Here is a 23,057-nt window from a genome sequence, read left to right as displayed (position 1 = left end):
TAATAATAATAATAATAATAATAATAATAATAATAATAATAATAATAATAATAATAATAATAATAATAATAATAATAATAGATTTATTTATATTCCGCCCAATCACAGGGAATCCGGGCGGTTACAACAATAACTTGCGCTTGCCCCTCCTTCTCTGGAGCTTCTATCCCTCATCCAAGAGAGCCATAGCAGCAGAGAAGTAGCAGGATGGGTAAAGTGTCCGACTGGGTGTCACCCCTCTGCTGAGATGTCACCTGGTGCAGTCTTATCTCACCCACCCCCCAGTCATGCCATGGATTCATTATCCAGAAACATCCACATCTTGAAAATATTCTAAAAATATACAAATCCCAAAAAGCAAACCTTGATTTGGCCATTTTATATAAAGGACACCATTTTACTACCCCACTGTATTTAGTGGGATTTGAGCATCCACAGAGTTTGGTATCCATGGGTGGTCCTGGAACCAAACCCCCAGCAGATGCCAAGAGCCCACTGTATTTCCACTTTAAGTAAGATGTGTTTACTTCTGTTATTGTGATTCCACTGTAGCAATTCTCTTGTGTAATACTGCATGTTTAAAGTCATGGCTGCAGCAAGAAAGAAAACTGAAATCCGTGCTCTTCCTTTAAAGGCTGCCTTACAAAGAACCCCCTCGAGTCATCACATGAAAACAACACCACATTGTTTTATTTTATGCCATAGCTCAGATTAAACCAGAATCGTATATCTGCCATGCAGTGCTGCAAAAGACACATCTGTCCTCCCATTTTTTCTTGTTGTTGTTGTTCTTAGCTATTTCTTTCCACCCCCACCCCCTTTTATCCACAGATCTTACAGAGCCCAATGAGTTTCTTTGATACAACGCCCACTGGCAGAGTAATGAACCGTTTTTCGAAAGATATGGATGAATTGGATGTGAGGCTTCCATTTAATGCTGAGAATTTTCTGCAGCAGTTTTTCATGGTGCTCTCGGTTGTCATCATCGTTGCCATTGTATTTCCTTACCTCCTAATTGCAGTGGCTGTCCTAACTGCTATTTTCATTCTGCTTTTCCAGTAAGTTTTTAAGTTAAATTCTGACTGTAAATGCAAATAAATAAATAAATAAATAAATAGCAAAAGAAGAGAGAAAGAGGAAATATATAGGAGACAATCTTGGACCACGAGTATGCATTAAGTTGACTACATGTCCACAAAATATCTAGTTGCAGGTGGCATCTCTGGTTTGTAGATTATACTATTTCTCTTTCTTTCTTTTTTCTTTGTTTGTTTGTTTGTTTGTTTGCAGATGTACTCCCTCAAATGGTGAAAGACATCTGCATGTCAGAGCACTTTTTCCTCCTAATATACATAGCTTGCATTTTGTATATTATATTCTGTGATTGCTCACAGGAAAACAAACATGGCCTTAATTTCCAAATGTGATTGCTGAGACATTTCCCACTGGAGAAGAGAAAGCCAGTTAATTCCAGGAAAGATGATTTGCCCTTAGTGTCTAGTTGTGCTCATTCCCACTGGCAGGATGAATCGCTTCATGATTTGCTTCTGCCCTGGGTTTGAAAGTGATTCTAAAAAAATCCCCAGTCCCCACTATGAAAGGGGATCTTTTCCTTACCCCAGTCCAAGTGATTTAATTTGCCCCGATTTTCGTCCCCACTGGCAGTCAATCATCCATGACGTAAGGAGCTCCCTGGCTTGAAAATTGGGGGTGGGGGGTGAGGGTGGGAGGCTGAGAGAGTGTGACTTGAGGCTGAGAGTGTGATGCTCAGAGAGATGCAGACGCTGAAGGATCAGAGTGGCATGCGAGGGAGGAAGAGGAAGAAGGAGGCAGCAGGAGAAGGAGGATGAAGAAGGAGGAAGGGTCAGTGACCTGGCAGTTGATGGAAGAGGGAGATGAAGGCTCTGCCCGGGGGAGGAAAAGGTGGGGGACTAGGACCTGGCGTGAGGAGGAGCAGGAGGAGGAAGAGAGGGATGAAGGCTCTGGCCGGGGGAGGAAGGAGGAAGAGGGGGATGAAGGCTCTGGCTGGGGGAGGAAAAGGTGGGGGCCTGGGGCCTGACATGAGGAGGAGGAGGAGGAGGAAGACATTTTTTTAAAAAAAAATCAAAACTAATCGCAAAATTGGGAGAATTGCCTTTGCAAGTAGCTGCTTTGCCAATCTATCAATTTTGCGATTCATTTTATTTTTATTTTTTAAAAAAGGACCCTAAATGGCATCACTGGGGATGTGTTTGACATCTTTGGGGATGGCTAGCACACACCCCTCTGCAATTTGTCCCTCCCCTCTGAAAGAATCTATTCCGATCTGGCGTTCCCACTTATTGGACACACGTCATAATCGATTCTTCGGGGGGGGAAAACCCTAAAAATAACTGCTACCAAAAATCCCCACTGGAATCGATCCAATGAGGATTGGAATCGATTTCCAGTGGGAACCAGGGGCATATAGCTCAAATCAGAATTCAAAGCTTTTGGTAGTGGGAATGACCACAAGGACTCTGTAAAATGCACATTATACACATTAAGGCATAGATGAAGCAATTGAATTTCTCACCACTGAATAGTGAACATTTGCTTTTCCAACCTTCTAGTGCAATGCTGAATTCCTGTTGAGGCATTATTTGATTTGGTTAATTGCCTTCCAGTCAGCTTCCATGTATGGTGTTCCTATGAATGAGTGATTTCCAAGACACCCTTATCATCAACTGCTCTGCTCAGGTCCTGCACTCACAACTGTGGCTTCTTATCTGTAATGCAGGCTTCCTCTTTCTTATTGCCTCCCAGTTTTACCATGCATTGCTGTCTTTCTAAGGAATCATGTCTTCTCATGATATGCCCAAAGTATTGCCCAAAGCCTCAGTTTGGTTGTTCTGGCTTTAAGAGAGCGTTCAGGCTTGATTTGCTCTAAGACTCACTTATTTGTCTTTTTTAAAGTCCATGGTATCAGTATCTACTTTGCAAGGAATAAGTAACTCAGTGGAATTTACTTCTGAAAATACATACAGAGAATAATTCAAAGTTTCCATTAGTGATAGAACTCTTTTTTTTTTTAGTAAACATATTCAGGGGTAGCTGTGTTGGCCTTATAGCAAAGTACAATAACATCCAAATTCTATAAAACAGTGATAGCTTTAATCAGCCAAACTGGTTGGCCATTTTAAAGGTATCACTGTTGGTGGTGGTGATTTATTTTGATGTTATTATACTCAATTATTTAGCATTTTAAAATCCAGAGTGCTGGTTTTGAAAGTGGTAAAACTGCATACTAAACCTGGTTTTGTTGCAGGGTTTTTCAGCACACTATTCGAGAGCTGAAACGAGTTGAAAACACCAGCAGATCTCCGTGGTTTTCTCTGATCACGTCTTCTGTCCAAGGCCTTAGTACAATCCATGCCTACAATAAGATGGAAGACTATATGAGTTGGTGAGTTGTCTTACTCAAAAGTCAGATTTTTCTCTGCCGGTTGCTCGGAAAGGGATGGATAAAGCTATGTTGCCATTCTTCCCCAGACCACCGATCTTGTCAGTTTTGCACCTGCAGGCATACTGATGAAGCCACTCTGTTATTGTGCTACATAAGCAGTTGAGATCCTGCGGCTTTTCATTTGCAGAAAATGACAAGCCACAGGGAAGCTTGTGGATTGCACTATGGCTTCCTCAGAATTGTCTCAAAGAGATCGTTATGTCTGCAGCTGTATGGTATTCCCTCTGGAACTCTTTATATTCTTTTTCCCAAGCATGAAGCTCTTGTTAGGTGCTTGGGGGCTTTTTTCCTGTTGGTTTTTTTTTTTAAGTGGAAGCATTCAAATTGAATGTGAATCTTCTACTATTTCTTTTGCAACCTGCAGCCTGGTTGGAAATTCTGCAGCATGAAACTACATGGGACCTTTCCACACTACACAACTATAGCACTATATTCCACTTTAAGTTCCATGGCAACATCCTGTGGAATCCTGGGATTTGCAGGTTGTTGTTGTTGTTAATTGTCCTCAACCCTGACTCATGAAGACGCTATGGATGAGACATCGCCAAGACCCCCTATCCTCCACTCTGTTTAGCTCCTGTAGATTTAGGCCCGTGACTTCCCTGATTCAGTCTAACCATCTGACATGTGGTCTTCGTTTCTTTCTACCACCTTCTACCTTTCCTAGTGTTATTGTCTTTTCAAATGAGTCATTGACTTCTCATGATGTGGCCAAAGTACAACAGTCTCAATTTGATCATCTTGGTATCCAGAGAACATTCAGGCTTGATCTGTTCAAGGATCTATTTGTTTGTCTTTTTGCTGTCCTCAGCACTCTTCTCCAGCATCACGTCTCAAATGAGTATGCAGTTTAGGGAGGGTTATTTAGAACTTTCAGCCAAAAAGGTCTAGTGTCTCACCAAACTACACACCCCAGGATTCCATAGGATGCAGCCAAAACAATTAAAATGGAATGATAGTACTATTCTATGTTGAGACTCCCTCATTTGGAATTCCAAAATCTGAAATACTTCAAAAATCCAAACCTTTTGCATGAGTGGCAACACCTTTGCTTTATGATGGTTCAATGTACACAAACTATTCACAAAATTATTTTAAAATATTGAATGAAATTACTTTCAGGCTATACATAGATGTGTAAGTGGTGTAGTTGTTTGAGCATTGGACTATGACTCTGGAAACCAGGGTTTGGATCCTGGTTCGGCAGTGGAAACCCACTGGGTGATCTTGGGCAACTCAGACTCTCTCAGCTTCAGGGGATGGCAATGGCAAATCCACTCCAAGAAAACTTGCCAAGAAAACCCCACAATAGGTTTGCCTTAGGGTTGTCATGAGTTGGAAATGTCTTGAAGGCACACAGCTACTATTAGAACTATATGATATGTATATGAAACATAAATGAATTTTGTTTTTAGACTTGGGTCCCATCTCCAGGATATTTCATTATGTATGTGTATGAAAATACAGGTGTTCTGAAACCTAAAACACTTCTCGTCCCAAGCATTTTGGATAAGAAAGACTCAGATTGTACTGAGCAGTGTTAAAGAATTCTTGGTACCAGTAGAATCTTTCTCCTCTGAACCAGTGTAAGTTTCCAGAATGTGTCCAAAGAAAAAGGAGGCACTGGCCCTTCTGTGCTTATGTGTGCTTGTGAAATCCTGATACTCCAAGGCTGGAGAGTGGAGATTAGCAGGAGTGTTGAGGAACATCATCACATGTGGATTCTTCATCCAGCACAGCATCTCTGATGCTTTCATGAAAAGCATATTCATGGGAATATGAAAAATGTGTATATTCATAGGAATATGAAGTGAATGTATAATGCATTCTCCATAAAATGTACATGTTAAAAACTTACAATCTGAAATAGTATGGTGAAGGAAAAGTGTAAGAATCAACCCATCCATCCAGTTGATGGCTGAATGCAAACTTCAAAAGAGCTGTCCAAGGTTCTGAACCTGTTGTGGGGGGGTGTAAAAATCTAGCACCTTGGATAGAAATTTTAAATTCAAACTGGAGTGGATTGTTCAGCCAGACAATATTGGAATCACTGGCCTGTACTAATCTATCATACAGATCATTTCTAGTGTGCTTTCCACCCAAAAATAAAAGGAAAACAAGTCAATCATAAAGAAGGATCAGTTTGTTCATCTATTTGGTGGAATGATGTTATGCCGCCGCCACCCTGTTTCAGTGGTAACCGGGATTAATTGGGTGGAGGAAGCAAGAACTGGGGCTTCATGCATTAAAATGCAAGCCTGATACATTTCTTATTCAGCCCCTAGTCAGAAGAGCAGGTCCAGCCTTTGCATGCTCAAATTGACTTGAGACAACTAGTAACAACTTTCATCTTTGCTTTTCTATTTCAGCTTTAAAATGTTGAATGATGAAAATTCCAGCCATTTCATGCTGTTTAACTATGCCTTGAGGTGGTTTGCAGTGAGGACAGATATCCTTATGAATACCATGACTTTGATCGTAGCCCTCTTTGTTGTGCTCAGCCCTGCTTCCATCAGTGCCGCAGAAAAAGGCTTGGCTTTATCTTACATTATCCAGGTAAAGGATTGATGGTCAAAATCCTGGGCCTATTACTACATGGGCCAAATGGGATCTGAGCTAGCTCAGCACCTTCTTTCCTTCCTTCCTTCCTTCCTTCCTTCCTTCCTTCCTTCCTTATTTGACTTATATCCTGCCTTTCCTCCAAAACTGAGAGTCAAAGCAATTCACCAACAGTCTAAAAACAAGTACAAATAAAACATGCAAAAAGATAGGCTATTGAAATGCAATTAAAGAAATTGCACTTGTCCCTCCACATTTTCTGGGGTTAGAGGAACAGGACCCCCATGAATGTGGAAAAACCACAAATAACAAAAACACTATGTTTTTATTTGAGAGAACACCTCTCTAGGAATCTCTAGGTCCTCCAGCACATCTCTGAGGTCAACATCTGCCAGACATTGACCATAGAAGTGCACTGGAGAAGCTACAACTGCCTAGTGGAGAGTTCTCTCTAGGAATCTCTAGGTCCTTCAGTGTGACTTTTGGTTAAAGTTGACCATAGAGTTGTGCTGGAGGACCTAGATGTTCTTAGAAAGAACATATTAATAAAATCTATGAATAATCAAAGCCACAAAAGTCAAAGCCACAAATGTGGAGGGACAAGTGTATAACATGAAATTATGACCATATTAAAAAGGAACTTAAAAACTAAGCTGCATAAAAAGTAAAGCACTGCCCTATTAAAAGCCCCTTCATCATTAACCAACCAGCTACTAAAAGCTCACTTGAATAAAGTCATGGATTATTGCAAAAATATGTGGAAATGATAAAAGATAAGAGAAAAGAAAAGAAAGGGAGTAGGAAAGTAAGATCCAAAACAACTGAACTTACAGTTAACGACTAGAGATAACAATAGTAAAGTCAGATTATTAAATCAGAAGTAGGGCATATTGAGGGAAATAATGCCTTACAAAATCTGCTAAAGAAAAGAAAGTACAGAATTAAGGATATATAGCAAATAGGAGATAGGCAAATAGATATGAAATAGTAATGATGAAAGAAATGAGGTGTAAAATGTATGGACTACTATTTTGTTATTTATTTTATATTTTTTCTTGTTTATAAAAATCAAGTTAAAAAAAGAGAAAGCTTACTTGAATAAAAAGGTTTTTGCCTGCCAGCACAACAAAAAGGAAGGAACCCGTGTAGTAGCCTCCATTCCTAGGAGCTGACATCAAGAAGGCCCTCTCTTGCCTTCACACCAAATGGGCCAGTGAAAAAGGGCATCCTCTCAAGATCTCAGAGCCCAGGCAGGCTTGTAAAGGAGATGGAAACTGACTTCTTTCATGGCATGTGAATAGTGGCACATGGCAGTCACCCACCACACAGTTGTAACACTTGTGTAGACCCCAGGCATATATTTCTTCTTCTGCTATGTACCTAGTTTGTGAAGTGCATCCTTCAGCTGTGTCTAGGAGAGTGTCTTGCAGTAACATCACTTTACTAGCATCACTTGGGCCTTGAAAAGTTCAGTGCTGTCAATTATGGGGGAGACAGTTTGAGGCTTTTCAAAGACATACACATTTGCGGTATTCATTGGCGCACTTCAAAGAAGCTAGTGAAGTGTGTTGGTATTCCTTAGAGTTTACAGGCAAAGTAAAAGTGTGAACTGGAGGCATCTGTTACTAAACACGCAATATCTCCTCAGGGGACTCCAGCTCCCTGGAGATCTTTGAACTGGCATGCTCCCTGCCTTTATGCTCTTCCAAACATATATGTCCTTCACATTTTAAAGGCATCCATCACTGGAGTCAATAGCCAATACACAGTGTCACACACAAATTATCCATGATGATTGCATGTACCTTAACAACAACTGTTTAAGATAGCACTGGGAAATATGTGGACTTCCAGATCTTGTTGGACTACAATTCCAAGTTGTTGACCATCCTGGCTAGGGCTTGGGGGTACAAGGTGGCTTCCTACACAATTTTTAAAGATCCCAATAAAAATAAACCCAATATATTATGCATAGTAAAATATAAATTAAATAACTAATACTATTGAAAATCATATTCAAATGATATGAAAACACCACACTAAAACAAATAACCAATAAAATATTTAAAAACCAATTTTAAAACCTCTGACTTTAACAGGTAGTCAACTGCTGAAGTAGGAAGGTTTTTGTTTGTGGCAGAGAACCAACATGGTTTTAGACTATGACACTGGAGACTCTGAGTTTAAATCCCTGCTTGGCCATGAAACGCTACTGGGAGACAAACTCTCTCAGCCTCAGAGGGAGGCAAAAGCAACCCGCCTCTGAAGAAATCATGCCAAGAAAACCACATAATAGGTTTTCCTTTGAGTTGCCATAAGTTGGAAATGACTTGAAGGCACACAACCACAGCAGGACAACAGGAAAGGGCTTTGCCTGACCTCCTTTAGAAAAGTTCTGTAATCTGGAAGCTGACCCCAAGAAAGCTCTGTCTGATGTCTGCACAAAGGAAGTTGCATAGGTCTTTCTAGGTCAGTGATGGTGAACCTTTTTGGGACCAAGTGCCCCAACTAAAAGTTTTTCTGGCACCGGGTCTTACCCGGTGTCCTGGGCAGAACTGCCACCCTCTGGGGGCAGGACGTTTGAGGTCAAACTTCTCCCTTCATGCCTTTTCTACCCTCTGGATGCCTCTGGACAGGCAGCTGGAGGCCAAGAAAGCTCTGGGAAGAGGAGGAACAGGTGCACATCTGTTGCTCCTTCTCTCCATAAGGTGCCAGGCCAAATGGCGCTGCGGGCCATCTCTGGCACGCATGCCATAGGTGCGCCAACACGGTTCTAGGTCATAATAAGAATGGTAGGAAGTAAAACTCTTGCAATAGGGAATTTATGTATTTCTTGTAACCAATCCCCGTTAATGGTCTTGCTGCATCATTTCTGGATCAGTATCCATTCCCTAATACTCTTTGAAGGCCACCCAAAGTGTGCTGTATGGGATGTAAGTACAGTATGTCTAACCACAGCCAGATCATACATCCAGGAACAAGCACAACTAGAAAATATTCTCCTAGCTTGGAAAGCTAAGTCAGGGTTGAATCTAGGAGACCATCCAAAGTGAAATTATATATCTTCAGGAGAAGTGTAACCTTATCCAATGGATCTGAATCCCCCATTCCCTAATCTGTTTTTCAGTTGATTAGGAGCACCTTTTTCTTGTCTGGATTAAGCTCCAGTTTCTTTGTATTCATCCATTCTGTTACTGATACCAAATGATTCAGAACAAAACCCTTTTCCTCATATTTAGACAGAAAGGAAAAACAGTCAGATGTCATCTGCATATTGGCAGCACTAAATGCCAAACCTCCACACAACGTCTCCCAGAGGTCTCATGAAAATATTAAACTGCATGAGGAAGAAGATGCAGCCCTGGGGGATGCCACAAGTCAACAGCCAGGGCACTGAACAGGGATCCTTCAGCGTGACTTTATGTACCTCTCCCAGCAGGAAAGGCCAAAGTCACTGCAAAAGGGTTCCTCCAAATCCCATGCTGCAGAGGTGGTCCAAAGACTGCCATGGTTGATGGGAGTGAAAGCTTCAAGAGTCCCGAACCAAGTCTCTCTGTCCACTCCCCAGTGTAGAGCATCTAGCAAGATGACCAAAGCAGAGCTGAATCCTATATATAAGCATATATACAGTGGGAGGGAGGAGGAATAAAGAGCCATTTGTTGTTATTGCAGGATTAATGATGTGTTGCTTACATCACTCATGCAACTTACACATAAATACACAGAGGAAAGGCACATTTTGCTTAAAAAGTGCAATATTTCCTCCTTAAGTATGAGATATTTTCAAAACGGTAAATTATGAGTCCTTTTATTAGCACATTTTCCTAAAGGATAAATATTTCTTGGATGCTGGCAGAAACGCCAGCAAAACACAGGGCCCCCAAGTCTAACTGTGAAATATGTTTTTTCCAGGCCTGTATTTAGTCCTTCTCCACAGGCGGTTGTTTTGCACTACAACTCTCATTATCCCTTACCTTTGGTCATGTCACCTGGGGCGACGGCATACAAAATATCTGAAGGGCACCACACTGAGAGTGGAAAGATTAGATACTTAGGTCCCAAAACATACGAGGTTTTTAAAGTAAGCATCAGGACGTATTTGCACTCAGATTGACAGTTATAGCTGTGCAGCATTTTTGAAAACTGGCATCGTGCCTAACCAGTCCCATTCAAAAGCCTAGCAGACACCAGGAGGCAGCCATTTGGGAAGTGTGACTGGATGTGTTTCCTAAATGCTTCTTTCCATAGAATCTTGGACTCATAGAGTTGGAAGGGCCATCCAGTCCAACTCCTGGCCATGCAAGAACTCACAATAAAGCACTCCTGACAGATAGACATCAAGCCTCTGTTTAAAGAGCTCCAATGAAGGGGATTCCACTACATTCTGAAGGAGTGTGTTCCACTGTCAAACAGCTCTTACTGTCAGGAAGTTCTTCCTAATGTTGAGGTGGGATCTCTTTTCCTTTAGCTTGCATCCATCCTCAGTATGACACCCCTTCAATACTTAAGCAGGGCTATCATATCACCTCTTAACCAACTCTTCTCCAGGCTTTTCACATTATAGTACTGTAATTTTTTTCTCATTGGTTCATTCATTCATTTATAGCTAAGTGGACTTCTCCAAGTTTGTGTGAGAACAGGAACAGAGACGGAAGCCAAATTTATTTCTGTGGAGCAGATCACAGAATATATAACGGTAAGAAAGACACAGCCGGGGTGAAACCTTAGTGTTAAAGGTGTCTCTTTTTGGGAGGGGGGAGGAGTGTTTCCAATATTTATTAATTCATTTATTTGCTAAAACATTTATGTCCTGTCCCATATCTGAGGAGCTCAGGATGATGTATTATAAGATCATTATAGGACAATAACAACAACAGTTTTTTTAAAGAACCAAAAGTATGTTAAATCATTTATCACTTAAAGCCAGACCGATTAAAATAAGTATAAACAATCTAAAATAATGCACATGTGAAAACTGGATAAAGTCAATAGGCCTCAAAGGCTTTACTAAAAAGTCACATTTTGACCAAGGGTGCATCTATACTGTAGAAATAATGCAGCTTCACACCGTTTAAGTACTGTAGCTCCATCCTAGGCAATCTTGGGATTTGTAGTTTTACAAAGTCTTTAGCCTTCTCTGTCAAAGAGTGTGTGTGCCTCACAACCTCCCATCTTAGTCACTGTTTCACACTCGACATCGAGGGTTTTGACCTCGGCATCATTGAGTGCTCCATTACCTTTGGGCTCTACACTCACCCCATTTATGACACCAATGGTCTCTCCACTGCCACCAGTTCCTGCATCATTGTATATACTGTCTAGGTCTGATGGGAACTGCAGTTTAACAACATACATAAGGCCACACATTCTTCACCCTTCCTCTTAACTTAAATATTAACACTTGCCTCAGTGATCCAGAACAGAAATGTTCAAAACCTCTTCAAAACCTCAATCCATGCTTTGCTAGGAAGATTAATGCCATTCCACACATCCTTCTCTGTTTCTTTCAGAAATGTGTTCCTGAGATAAAAGACGGTGCTACAGTTGTCGTCCCTCCTGTAGATTGGCCAGATAAAGGTGAAATCATGTTTAAAGAGTATCAGATGAAATACCGAGAAAACAGCCCCATTGTGCTTCAAGACATAAATGTGAAAATTCATGGCAAAGAAAAGATTGGGATTGTTGGCCGGACTGGCTCTGGTATGATATGTTTGGTTACATTGTGCTGATTTCTTTATTTCATGGCTTGTCCCTGTGCCCCATTCACATCCCCCTCTCCATTGCACTCATACTGTTGGATGAATTGGCCTGGATTTCCTTGGGAGACAGGTTTGCAACATACATGTTCTATGGGAGTTATCATGAATCCTCATTTCTCATCTTCATTTCTCCATCCCTTCTTACCAAATAAAATGGCAGTCATAGCCCTGCTAGCAGCTGAGTAGTGAGTCTGGGGACAGCATGAATCCTGTGGGAAGGCAGCACATTTACCCACTGGCTTTGGTACCTGTCCTAGAGACACCAAAAATGTCAGGGGCTATATGTAGCCCATGGGCTTGCCTACCTGTGGGGGAATCTTAGGGACATGTTTTTGAAACCCTAATCAAGAAATAGACTTTTGAGAACTTTCTTTGTCAAGAAATTGCATCTATCAACTACCCACCCTATATGTTAGTCATGTAATTATACCTACATTTAGTTATGCCTACGTACCTGTTTATCTCTTAAGACATTTCCTTTAAAAGCTACTTACACCATTCAAAAGCAACCAAAACGTCATTTGAGCAAATGTGTGTCTCTGTGTGTGATGCGTAACTGATGGCATGTTCCCACTGGGGTTGCATTAGACGCCTTGGATTAAATTGATGTTAATCCATGAAATGAACAAATTGTTTAGTTTAGTCTGAGTCAATCAAATTCAATTTTGGTCCTATTGTAAATCCAGCTCAAGACATGACGGAATCCAATTTAACCCTATGAGCCTTCGAACAAACTGCTCCCTTCTCTCCAACCAACCATAATTCTCCATTCCAAATAATTTCTTTGGTTTGCTGCTCTTATGGAAAGTAGGTTGGAAGGGGGGAAAGGAAAGAAGGTGTCTCTCCATTTCAAAGCCAGTAGGGTTGATAAAATGTAATTTCTCCTCAAGATCTATGGCAGATGTTTGAGCTAATGAAGAATCTGAGCATTATATACGGTATCTGTCCAGAGAAGGGTAACTAAAGATGAATCTCCTGCCGGATGAGATCTGTCAAATTACCAACTTAGACACCTTTAAAAAGATGGATCTCTTCCGGTAGGCTTTTCCAGAATAAGTCCTTGGCCACACAACGATCACTCCATATACCATGGACATTTTTGCGCCATGTTATGCTTCTGTCCATGATCATCCCATTTTTACTAGATTTTAATATGACTTATGTAATTTTAATCTCAGCTGTTTAATTCTTTTTTAAGGTGTGTATATTTAGTATGGTTTTATATGTTGTTCACCGCTTTGATTCTTTCTACAAAAAGCGGGATATAAATAAAAGTTTTATTTTATTTATTATGATCAAAGATCTGGAAACCAAGCCTTGTGAGAAACAATTTGGGGAGCTTAGGGCATGTTTAGCTTGGAGAAGACTGGAATGAGATGTCTTTAAATGTTTAAATATCTTTAAATATTTGAAGGGATGCCCTGCAGAAGAGGGAATGAGCTTGTTTGCTGCACTAGACACTAGAGCATGAAACAGTGGATTCATATTACTGCTCTCTCTCTCTCTCTGCTAGAGTTTCTGTTTGGTGAAAGGCTGCTAATGCTGTTATGTTTTCTGCTGCTTACAGTAAAGAAAGTTCTTTTGTGAACCTCTGTCTTCCTGGATGTTATTTCTTACAAGGGAATAGACAGGGGTGATACTATAAGGTTTACTGCTGAAGGAAGTAAAATCAGCAGTAACCTTAAAAGACTCTCCATCCTCAGAGGTCTTTAAATAGAGGTTGGATAGGCATCTTTCGGGAATGCTTTGGCTGTATATTTCTGCATCACAGGAGTTTAGACTTAAAGGGATCTTGCGGCCTCTTCCATGTTTCTGTAATTCTGTAATAAACCTCATACTTGGGACACTCACTTAAATCCACTGGCAATTTTTATTTCTAAGCCTGGAAATACAAATCTTGGTCTAAATAAGAATCAGAATTTTCTGTGCTTAAAAAACAATGGCAACAATGAAATAACAGATTGCTTTACTCTTGAATGTCACCATCCTGAACTTTCCAGGAATTTTACCATTTAAAAAACAGCCAATATAACTTTCTTCAACTCTTTCAGGAAAATCATCTTTAGGGGCTGCCCTGTTTCGACTGGTGGAACCAGCTGCTGGAACCATTCTGATTGATGGTATTGATATCTGCACTATCAGTTTGGAATCGCTTAGGACGAAGCTGTCAGTCATTCCTCAAGATCCTGTTCTGTTTGTAGGTACAGTAAGGTAGTTGTTGTTACAATTATCAATTAACCTTTTTCCCAAAAAGTGAAGCCTAGCACTAATACTTAGGATCATATTTCAGTATACTATGTGCCAGAAAGGGAGGGGGCCTTCTCAGTTGTGGCACCTTGTTCCATAGAGTAATCCCATAGAGGTGCAAACTGGCAGTACTAAGAATGGTGCAATCATTTCAGTGCCACGTCCAAACCTTTTTGTTTGCCAATTAGTTTTAAAATTAGTTGACTTGGTCTTGGTTACTGTTTTTCTTTGGATCCATCCACACTAAACAATTATAGTGCTATTATTCCATTATCCATTTTTAACACCATGGTTCCATCCTATAGAATCTCATGACAGTTAAAATGGAATAATAGTGCTACAATTGTGTAATGTAAACAGGCCCTTTGTTTTGATTGTACACCTGAAGTATGTGTGTATGTATTTTCTATCTTTCTCCCAGACTTGGGACTCAAGCTTGCCATTTATCAGGGAGTAAATCCAATGAGACTTCTCTCTGAGTAAATATGGATAGTTAAGATTGTTAACTAACAAATCCCACCCACTGACAATTTTATCAAGCCATTTTATTATATTATTTAATCCCCTGTTACCTTTACAGATGAAACGTTTATTACAGACTTTCCCAACCTTGTGCTCTCCAGATGTATTGGTTGTAGATCCCATCATCTCCAGCCATCTCCATCCACAGGCAATCTGGCACATCTAGGGGCTATTAGGTTGGGAAAGTTGCCTTGGGTCCAGGCCTGGGAGAAAGGCGGCATATTAAATAAATAATAATAATAAATAAAATAAAATAAAAGCTGGCATGTTGTTTTGATCATAAGCCATAGTATATCAGTATGGGGGGAAATGGCAGAGAAATCCACACACAAAAAGCTGTATGTAGCTATACAAATATGCTGTCCCCGCAGAGGGACACACATCTGAATCAGCATGCTTACAAGTGCAGTGTGTGCCTTTCTGTTACTAAGGCACAGGAAAACCACACTGTTAGTAACTAAGCTCTCAGCAATCGCAAGGTTGTTTTAAAAAACAGTTTTGTAGTTCATTTGATCGGAAGTGAAAACACAAGAGGAGATGAGAAAGAAATGTGAAGGCTGGCCTCCTGGAAAATGAGACAATAAAATAAATAGTGAACGAGTTCTTCCATGCCACATATACATTGAGCTTGTTAGTATATGTACTCCAGGTTATGAGAGGAGAACAGAAGCATACCTATCCTCTCTGTCCATCTGACATGTCTGTCCTGCTTCCTCCATCCCAGATGATGAATCTAACAGTGAAAAAGAGCATGTTTCCAAATAATGTTTTCTTGACATTAATGCATAATCAGAGAGACCAATGCAAAGTCAACTACCCATATGTATGCATAAGCTACTCATAGTTTTCTCTGCAATATACAGTAGCTTGCTCGCCAACTGGATGGACAGGGGTCTGGAATCCATGCTGTAAGCTGATGTGTTCTAAGTGCCTCTGGACAGAGGACTCTGCATGATTTGAAGTGCTTTTTCTTGATCCAGAGCAACTGTTTGCATCAAGGAGTGCTCCAGAACCTAAATCCAATCACTAAACCCATTGATCAGCTTCTGAACGATGGAAATGCCATTGATTTACTGGTTCATATTCTTGGTGGAACTATCAACATGATTTAGGGCCAGTTCTAAAGGGGTAGCCCTGATACCTCTGGTTTTCTCTTTATCATATCACCCTCCATTTTAAAAAAAATTACATTGCACTCTAACACTAGGGGTTTTTATGCTCCAGTCAGTTAAAATGTGAAAGCCAACCCATCTCAAGACTTTCTACTCAAGGATCACCAAGTGATCTAAATGCTGTGGTTACCATGATTAGCAGTTCCAGCTGTCACATTTTTCTTCTAATACTGCATATGCACTTATGTATTTTCAGAAGACAGCAGTCATTCTGAGCAACAGGACAGTCTGCTGAAATAGTAGCAATGGAAGTAGAAGAGAAAGGCACTATGTGGGCTTTTGCGGGAGACTGAATCATTCAGAGGAAGGCTGCCTTTGCCTTCATCTGAGGCTGAGAGAGTGTGATTTGACCAAGGTCATAATCAATCTTATCTGTGAAACTATCATGAATTAAAAGCATGGTCCTCTAGAAGCACTGCTGTTTTCTAAAATTTTATTGAAAGTGAACAATGTGCATCTTTCATACTAACTCTTTCCTTTCAGGTACAACTTAGATCCTTTTAATGACCACACAGATGATCAGATCTGGCAAGCTCTGCACAGAACATTTATGAAAGGCACAGTATGTTGATTTTTCCTCTGCTTTTCTATCACAGTCTATTATTTACTGATTTTAAAAAATAGCAGCCCATAGAGCATTTTGATTTTGATTAACATTGTATTATAGAGAACAAGAGACTAGAAACAGCAGCAACAATAATGCTACTAATATTCGGTCCCTTTAGGAATTTGAACACTTAATGCACATACATTACATTTTGCACTGCCTTTCTTTATTTTAAAAGGAAGAAAAAATGGATTATTGAAATAGATGGCGGTATTCAACATTTAAATTCAATATTCAATTAAACTCAGGTGATAATTTACATATCGTATGGGGGTGTCTTTGTCACAGTACCTCTATGTTGGAATGTGCAATAGTGTTATGGAAGCTAAAGAGATTTGTGCCCAATTATTGTCTACATGATAAACCAGGTCCCAGTAAGATGCTTTTAGCTTTGTAGAAAGGAAACAAGGGATATGAGAACATGGGATATTTCTTCAATGGTCTTAGCCACTCAAGTAAACAAAAATGATTAGGGTGTGAATGTAAAATATATATGCATATATAAAAAGATTTATAGCAAAAATAACCAAAACACTAAAATCATCAATTATTCAGATTTGCTCTACAAAGTCCACACTATAAATAGCCATATGGGAGGACATCTACCGGGCATAAATCATTTGTAGAAGGAAAAAAGATGGCCCAAGGTCTCATCCAAGTCTTCATTTTAAACTAAAACAGGATGGGTTTTGACTAGCAGCCATCATTGGTGGCCAATGTGAATTTTGTGTTGCCCAGTATTTCCTCTAAATAAAAGCCAACACCAGAGAATAGATTTATACAGATATAATAACTAAAATACCAGGCTGTGGAAAGTGAAGGGCCCAGCTATGCTGTGTCCAAAAGGGTTGTCTGTGCTTTGTAATGAGTACTACAAATAAGAGAGTGCATTGAAGACAGTAAGGTCTTAAATAACCTCTTGCTCTACCATCCTATGTACAGTATAATGACACATTGCTCCCAATGCCATTATCTCTGGCTTCTCTACCATAGACACCATCAAAGCTAGTCCCTCTCTCACAGCACATTAACTGTGCAGCTCTAGGGTCATACTGTCAGGGAAAGTGGCCAAATGGTTGATAAGGCCGGCTCAGTTTCCAAACAAACCCCTGACTGGCAGAGCCAGAGCTAGAGCTAAGTAACAAATTCTTGGAGTCTAAGTGCAGTATCACAAGAAGTATTACCAAAAGAGTTGTTGAGAGGTCTGAGGTCCAGGGTATCAGATAGGCAGGTCAATAAGGCAGTCCAAGGTCAAGGGTTCCAGATAATCAAACAGGTCAGCAGTCCTTGAAGCAAACTTCAGGAACCAGAGACAAGAAGGTCAGATAATCACTGGCAACTAGACACACAGCTGTCTAAATAGGCAGGCAGCAGGCATTCAGGAGTGTCTGAACAGCAGCTTGTTTCTGATGAAGCCTCTGCAACCTGCAAAGGCTCTTCTTTTCAACTTGACACTCCTTGAAAGTAGGCACACTTCCTTAATCCTTCTCTATGTCCACAGACTCAGCCCCAGCCAGACTTGAGTGCTGAACCTCTGGCGCGGCTTTAGACTGTGGCTCATCCTCTTGAGTTGTCCTCCAGGCTGGGCATGACACATACAACCATGGTGGCATTTCTCTTTATCTTCTAGGTTTCAAAACTGCCAGGAAAACTGGAAGCGCAGGTTGTTGAAAATGGAGAAAACTTCTCTGTGGGGGAACGACAGCTACTCTGCATGGCAAGAGCACTCCTTCGAAATTCAAAAGTAAGTTCAGGCAATAATTGGATTGCTTTTGAATACGCAAGTGCTCTCTTGACTTAATTCAGTACTTCCCTTAATATTTCTAGTTACTTTTGCAATTATTGTAGAAAACTCCATGATAGATTTGTCTTAGGGTCACCCTCAGAAAGGACTTGAAAGCAGACAGCAACAACAATATGGCCAACAAACCCACTGGTATGTTCTTATGATTTTAATATGTGTGTGTGTGTGTGTGTGTAATAGTTATAAAGAAAAAGAATCTTGTAGGTCTTATGAGGAGCCACCCATGGGCTGCATCTGGCATCCAGACTGGTTTGTCATCCCTGGCATAATCTCTACACAAGAGAAGTATGACCACATAAAAACAAGACATGTGCTGCAGGCTATGACTTTGCATGCAGACTCCTTTCTTCTTGCCATCCTTCCTTGCAGAAAGATGTCTGTTTTTGTTTATGTTTTAATTCCAACTGGCCTTTGAGAATTCGTTGCTCAGTTTGTTGTTGTTGTGTGCCTTCACACAACAACAACCCTAAGGTGAGTCTATATTGGAGTTTTCTTGGCAAGATTCATTCAGAGGAGATTTGCCATTGCCCTCGAGAGGATGTGACTTGCCCAAGGTCACCCAGTGGACTCCACTGATATTCCAGCCTTGTTACTAACTTTCTGGCTCACATTCTGCTGGTGAATTATGATGGTGTTAACTCAGACTTTCACCATCACAACTCACTTCCCTCTGATCTTGGAAGCTAAGCAGGGTCAACTCTGCTTAATACTTGGTTGGAAGAGCACTAATGAATACCAGGTGCTCTATGCTGCATTTCGAGAAAGAAACTGGCAAAAACCCATCTGAATATTCTTTGCCAAAGAAAAACTTAGCAAATTCATGATGTCACTATAAGTTGACAAGCAATTTGAAGGCACACACATATACTCTGAGGAGGTCAGAATTTTCTACCAACTGCAGAATAAACAAAATTTCTCCCTAATCCACCTTTTTTCAGCTGCAGCTGCCTAGACCCAGCCATTGCATGGCCAATGGAGGGGAGAGCTGCAGAAGAGTGTCCAGCTATTTTCCTATAACTGAACATGGCTCAGTTACATCATTCACAAGGACTTCTGAAGGGTCCCCAGAGGACCACTGTGGAAACCTGTCACTTTTCATCCAATTTTAGGAAACTAACCAAACACATGTCTGCTATTCCCCTTGTTCCCCACCAGCCAGGAAATGTCCAGGTTTGAGGGGCTGCAGCTGAGAAAGGTGGGGTTGGATGGGAGTCTATTTCAGCCACATTTCATAGCTATGTATTCTGATGCAGGATCATGGCCAGTGCTATGCCTGCTTATAGAAGTCTTATTCTTCCTACAGATTATACTTCTTGATGAAGCCACTGCCTCCATCGATTCTGAGACAGACAAGCAGATTCAGCAGACTATCCAAGAAGCCTTCATGGACTGTACAGTCTTGACCATTGCTCATCGGATAAACACCATCCATGACTGCGACCGTGTTTTGGTGATGGACAGTGGAAAGGTACCAAACCAGAAAAGTCTGAACATACATCTTTCTAGCTACTTTCATGATCCAACTGTCTCTGTCTAACCCAAGGGATGAACTATTTGTTGTAGTGCACATGAATACTGTGTGCACACAGAAAGGGCTGCTCCTTTCTCTGTATACATCATATCACTAGTCCATAGAAGGTGGGGAGGTGAAGACATGCATTAAGGAGGAAAACATACAGGCAGAATTGTTTTCCCACGTGTTTTCCCTTCGACATGTAGTAGCAGTTCCAAGGAGGCATGTGCCCTGTTGCAGGCTGATAGTTACAATCTGCTATGGGTAATCAGATGAATACAAATACTGTGTGAAATCAAATCCAGAGAAGAAATCCTGTTGCAAATGTGGCCCCAAAGCAGAGGGAAGAGCAAAAGTAAGGTTATATATGTGGAAGACAGACATGGAACTGAAGCCAGTTCAGGGACAAGGTTACTGGAAACAAAAGTCAGGAACAGCCAAAAATCAGGTATCTGGGTTACACAGATGTTGGATTGTGTGTTCCAGAAATGGAAAAGGCAGAATTGTAAGTACCTGGTTCTCCAAAGCCCCATTCAATATCAGCTGTAAGGATTTAATCCACTTTTTGAGCCTTCCTGCTCTATGGAGTCCTCTTCTTCTAATGAGACCTCTTAAAGTTATTAGGCAGAGGCTTTGCTTATACAAAGTGATTTCTGCCTGTGCATTTTGAGACAAATGCCTTCTCAATCTGGATGTTTCCATTCAAATTCTTCAGCTAAGATGCAATTTCTGGTTTTGGAACAGGCATGATGGAGAAATTTGGATTATTATTACATATTGAAGGTGAAGAAGAGAACCTCTTTTTCCCTATGCAACAACTGGGGAATGTGCAGTCTCCAAAAATTAGATTGCAGTTCCCATCATCCTTTATAATTACTACATTCCATATTATCTACACAAAGAAAACAAATCATTTTCATTTAAAAAAAGCCCACGAATAGTTGTCATTTCTGAAAATAATAACACCATCCTATATGCCCATTTCTTTGATGGTGAAGGCTACAATCCTACACATATGTACATAGAAAAGAACATATGTATTGGAGTAAACTAGCATAAGAGTGTGCTGTAAATATGAATACTTGTCATGAGAAATCTAAACCTGGAGTCGATCATCTATATACATGGATTCATTATTCATGGATTCAACCATCCATGACTTGAAAATATTCCCATAAAACATAAATTCCAAAAAGCAAACCTTGAATTTGCTGTTTTAAACAAGGGACACCATTTCACTACATCACTGTATTTAATAGGACTTGAGCATCCATGGATTTTGGTGTCCACTGTTTCCTGGAACCAAATTCCAGTGGATAGCAAGGGCCCACTGTATTTTGATATAACCAATAAATATACTGATTTTTATAGGAAGGCTAAAAATAATTGCACCAAAGGATTCAATATGGAATGTACAATTATAATTAATTGTGGTGAATTTTTAAGAAGTGTGCACATGCGTACTGATAAAGTAGACAGAAGGAAAGATACAGATGAATCACAAGAACTAAAAGCAGTAGTAATCCACATATGCTACCAGTTCTGGGATTAGTGCTAAAACTTCTTCCACAGAGGATGAAGTGCTGACCAAAGCAATCCCACAATAAAGGAACCAAGAGAGCGAATGCTACTCTTTCCTAATACTGTCATGACTTGTTGCTATTCTCCTTCCCCTAGGCAATTTTTTACATGATAGGAGTCTCATAAAAAATCTCCTGTATTTTTTCTTCATACCTGACATTTACTAATGCATCTGACATTTGTTGTATCTTTTTCCCAATGACTTTCAGGTAGCAGAGTTTGGCAAACCAGATGAGCTTATTCAGAATCCCAATTCTGCATTTGCATCACTCTTAGCGGCTGCGAACAAAGTTGGAGCTTAGGACAGGAAAGTATTTATTGGTGCTTGCTTGGTGGCTTTTGGGAAATGAAGACTTCGCATGGACAAGGAGAGTAAAAACTTCTTAATATCTAAATCGTCAAATCCCATTTTCCAAGAAGTATTGTGAACTTTGTCAAAGGTCCTGTCTACTGGGAAAGTCAGAAGCTTAATATAATGCTGGCAATTGAAAACTAGGAACTGAAATGAAAGAAGCAAGGAAGTACGCATGCCAATGTATGTGACAGTAGACTCTTGATCTTGTTCAAAACTCAAGAAAGAAAATCAGCCACTACAATTCATGGGCTGACATGATATTTTTAGTAAGAAAACTTGATGGAGAGTTGTCCATTTCAGATCTCTTCATATCCTCGAGAAGCTAATGGAATAAATTAGCTATGATTCCCTGATGTTGGAACAGCATTAATAACACTGGATGGCTTTTTCGGGAGGAAAAAAAACCACAAATTGGAATCCATCTCATATACAATTAGCCTTTTTAAATCCCACTGACTTCAGTGGGATCTGAGGATCTTAACTGGGTATAAGATTGCAGCTTTTGTCTTCAACCTGCATCTGGTGCATGCAGCAGAAAGATACCTCAGTGTGTCGGTAAAAGAAGCTGGTCGTTCAGTACTATAAAGTCCCCCAGATAACAACTAGAGTAATTTAAGCACCTACTTTACATTCCCTTTGGAATCGAGATATAAAAAAATACTTGTATTTGTCTGGATCGTGCCAAATCATTCTGTATATCCCTGTGACATATTCTTCTCTATATGTCAGAAAAAGAAAGAATACATGAACTCTAGTGGAGAAAGCATGGTGAGTTATTTTGATCTCTTTGTGCTTGGTTATAAAAACAAATAATAAAGAATATTGTCCATTGCAGCTTCTTTATTTCTTTCTTTATTTCTTTATCTTGCAAGTATACATTTCAGTATATTGCCAACTGATCTCTTCAGCAGAAATATTTCATGTTAGATGACATACATATTCCCCCTTTTTAAAAAAATATTCAAAAATAATAAAGAGTAACATGACAAACACACACATAAATATTTAAATTACAGAATGCCCTTGTTCACTGTGCAGCAAGTGCAGATGAAGACACTATTTAACACCATAGACTCTAGGAAGAATAGAAGTGAAAGCAAGACAATAGTGTGTTCTCATACTCCTAATGATTCTGCTTAATGTAGGACTGGCCCTACCATGAGACAGAATGAAGTGGTCATCTCGGCTAACCAAAAAGATCCAGTTATATATATTCTCTACTACTCTTTATCAACTGACATTTCATGATTGTATATAAAACATATAGCTAATAAATCATTCACACCTTTAAAAATAGTATAAACAATCACAATAAGTCAACAGACGAACATGTCCAGAATTGCTGAGTATACAGATTCGAATGTCTGTAAATTACAAGTTCTTAACTTCATCCCGCGGAGCATTTTCAAGTAGGCACTAGCAACATGTTTTCACTGTGGCGAAAATGAAATGCT

The 23,057-nt window shown here is 40.1% G+C and overlaps 1 protein-coding gene across 5 annotated transcripts in view; it reads left to right on the top strand.

Annotated features, from left to right (window-relative positions):
* The window catches only part of LOC121914211 (ATP-binding cassette sub-family C member 12-like), a 60,782-nt gene extending 38,345 nt beyond the window's left edge, over positions 1-22,437 (top strand). For 3 of the 5 annotated variants that reach the window (XM_042437430.1, XM_042437432.1, XM_042437433.1), the window contains 10 exons: positions 832-1,058; positions 3,287-3,424; positions 5,854-6,040; positions 10,650-10,739; positions 11,554-11,743; positions 13,854-14,013; positions 16,227-16,305; positions 17,981-18,094; positions 19,458-19,622; positions 21,458-22,437. In XM_042437430.1, the coding sequence (XP_042293364.1) occupies positions 832-1,058; positions 3,287-3,424; positions 5,854-6,040; positions 10,650-10,739; positions 11,554-11,743; positions 13,854-14,013; positions 16,227-16,305; positions 17,981-18,094; positions 19,458-19,622; positions 21,458-21,550 (1,443 nt within the window). In that variant the 3' untranslated portion in view covers positions 21,551-22,437. Of the gene's footprint in view, positions 1-831; positions 1,059-3,286; positions 3,425-5,853; positions 6,041-10,649; positions 10,740-11,553; positions 11,744-13,853; positions 14,014-16,226; positions 16,306-17,980; positions 18,095-19,457; positions 19,623-21,457 lie in introns of those variants that run through there. The other 2 variants (XR_006100488.1, XR_006100489.1) reach the window with 2 other exon arrangements.
* Positions 22,438-23,057: the final 620 nt, after the last annotated feature.

This window comes from Sceloporus undulatus, chromosome 8 (assembly GCF_019175285.1).
Source record: "Sceloporus undulatus isolate JIND9_A2432 ecotype Alabama chromosome 8, SceUnd_v1.1, whole genome shotgun sequence".
Lineage (NCBI taxonomy): Eukaryota > Metazoa > Chordata > Lepidosauria > Squamata > Phrynosomatidae > Sceloporus > Sceloporus undulatus.
The sequence above is the reverse complement of the archived record's forward strand: the minus strand, read 5'-3'. Positions and strand labels throughout refer to the sequence as shown.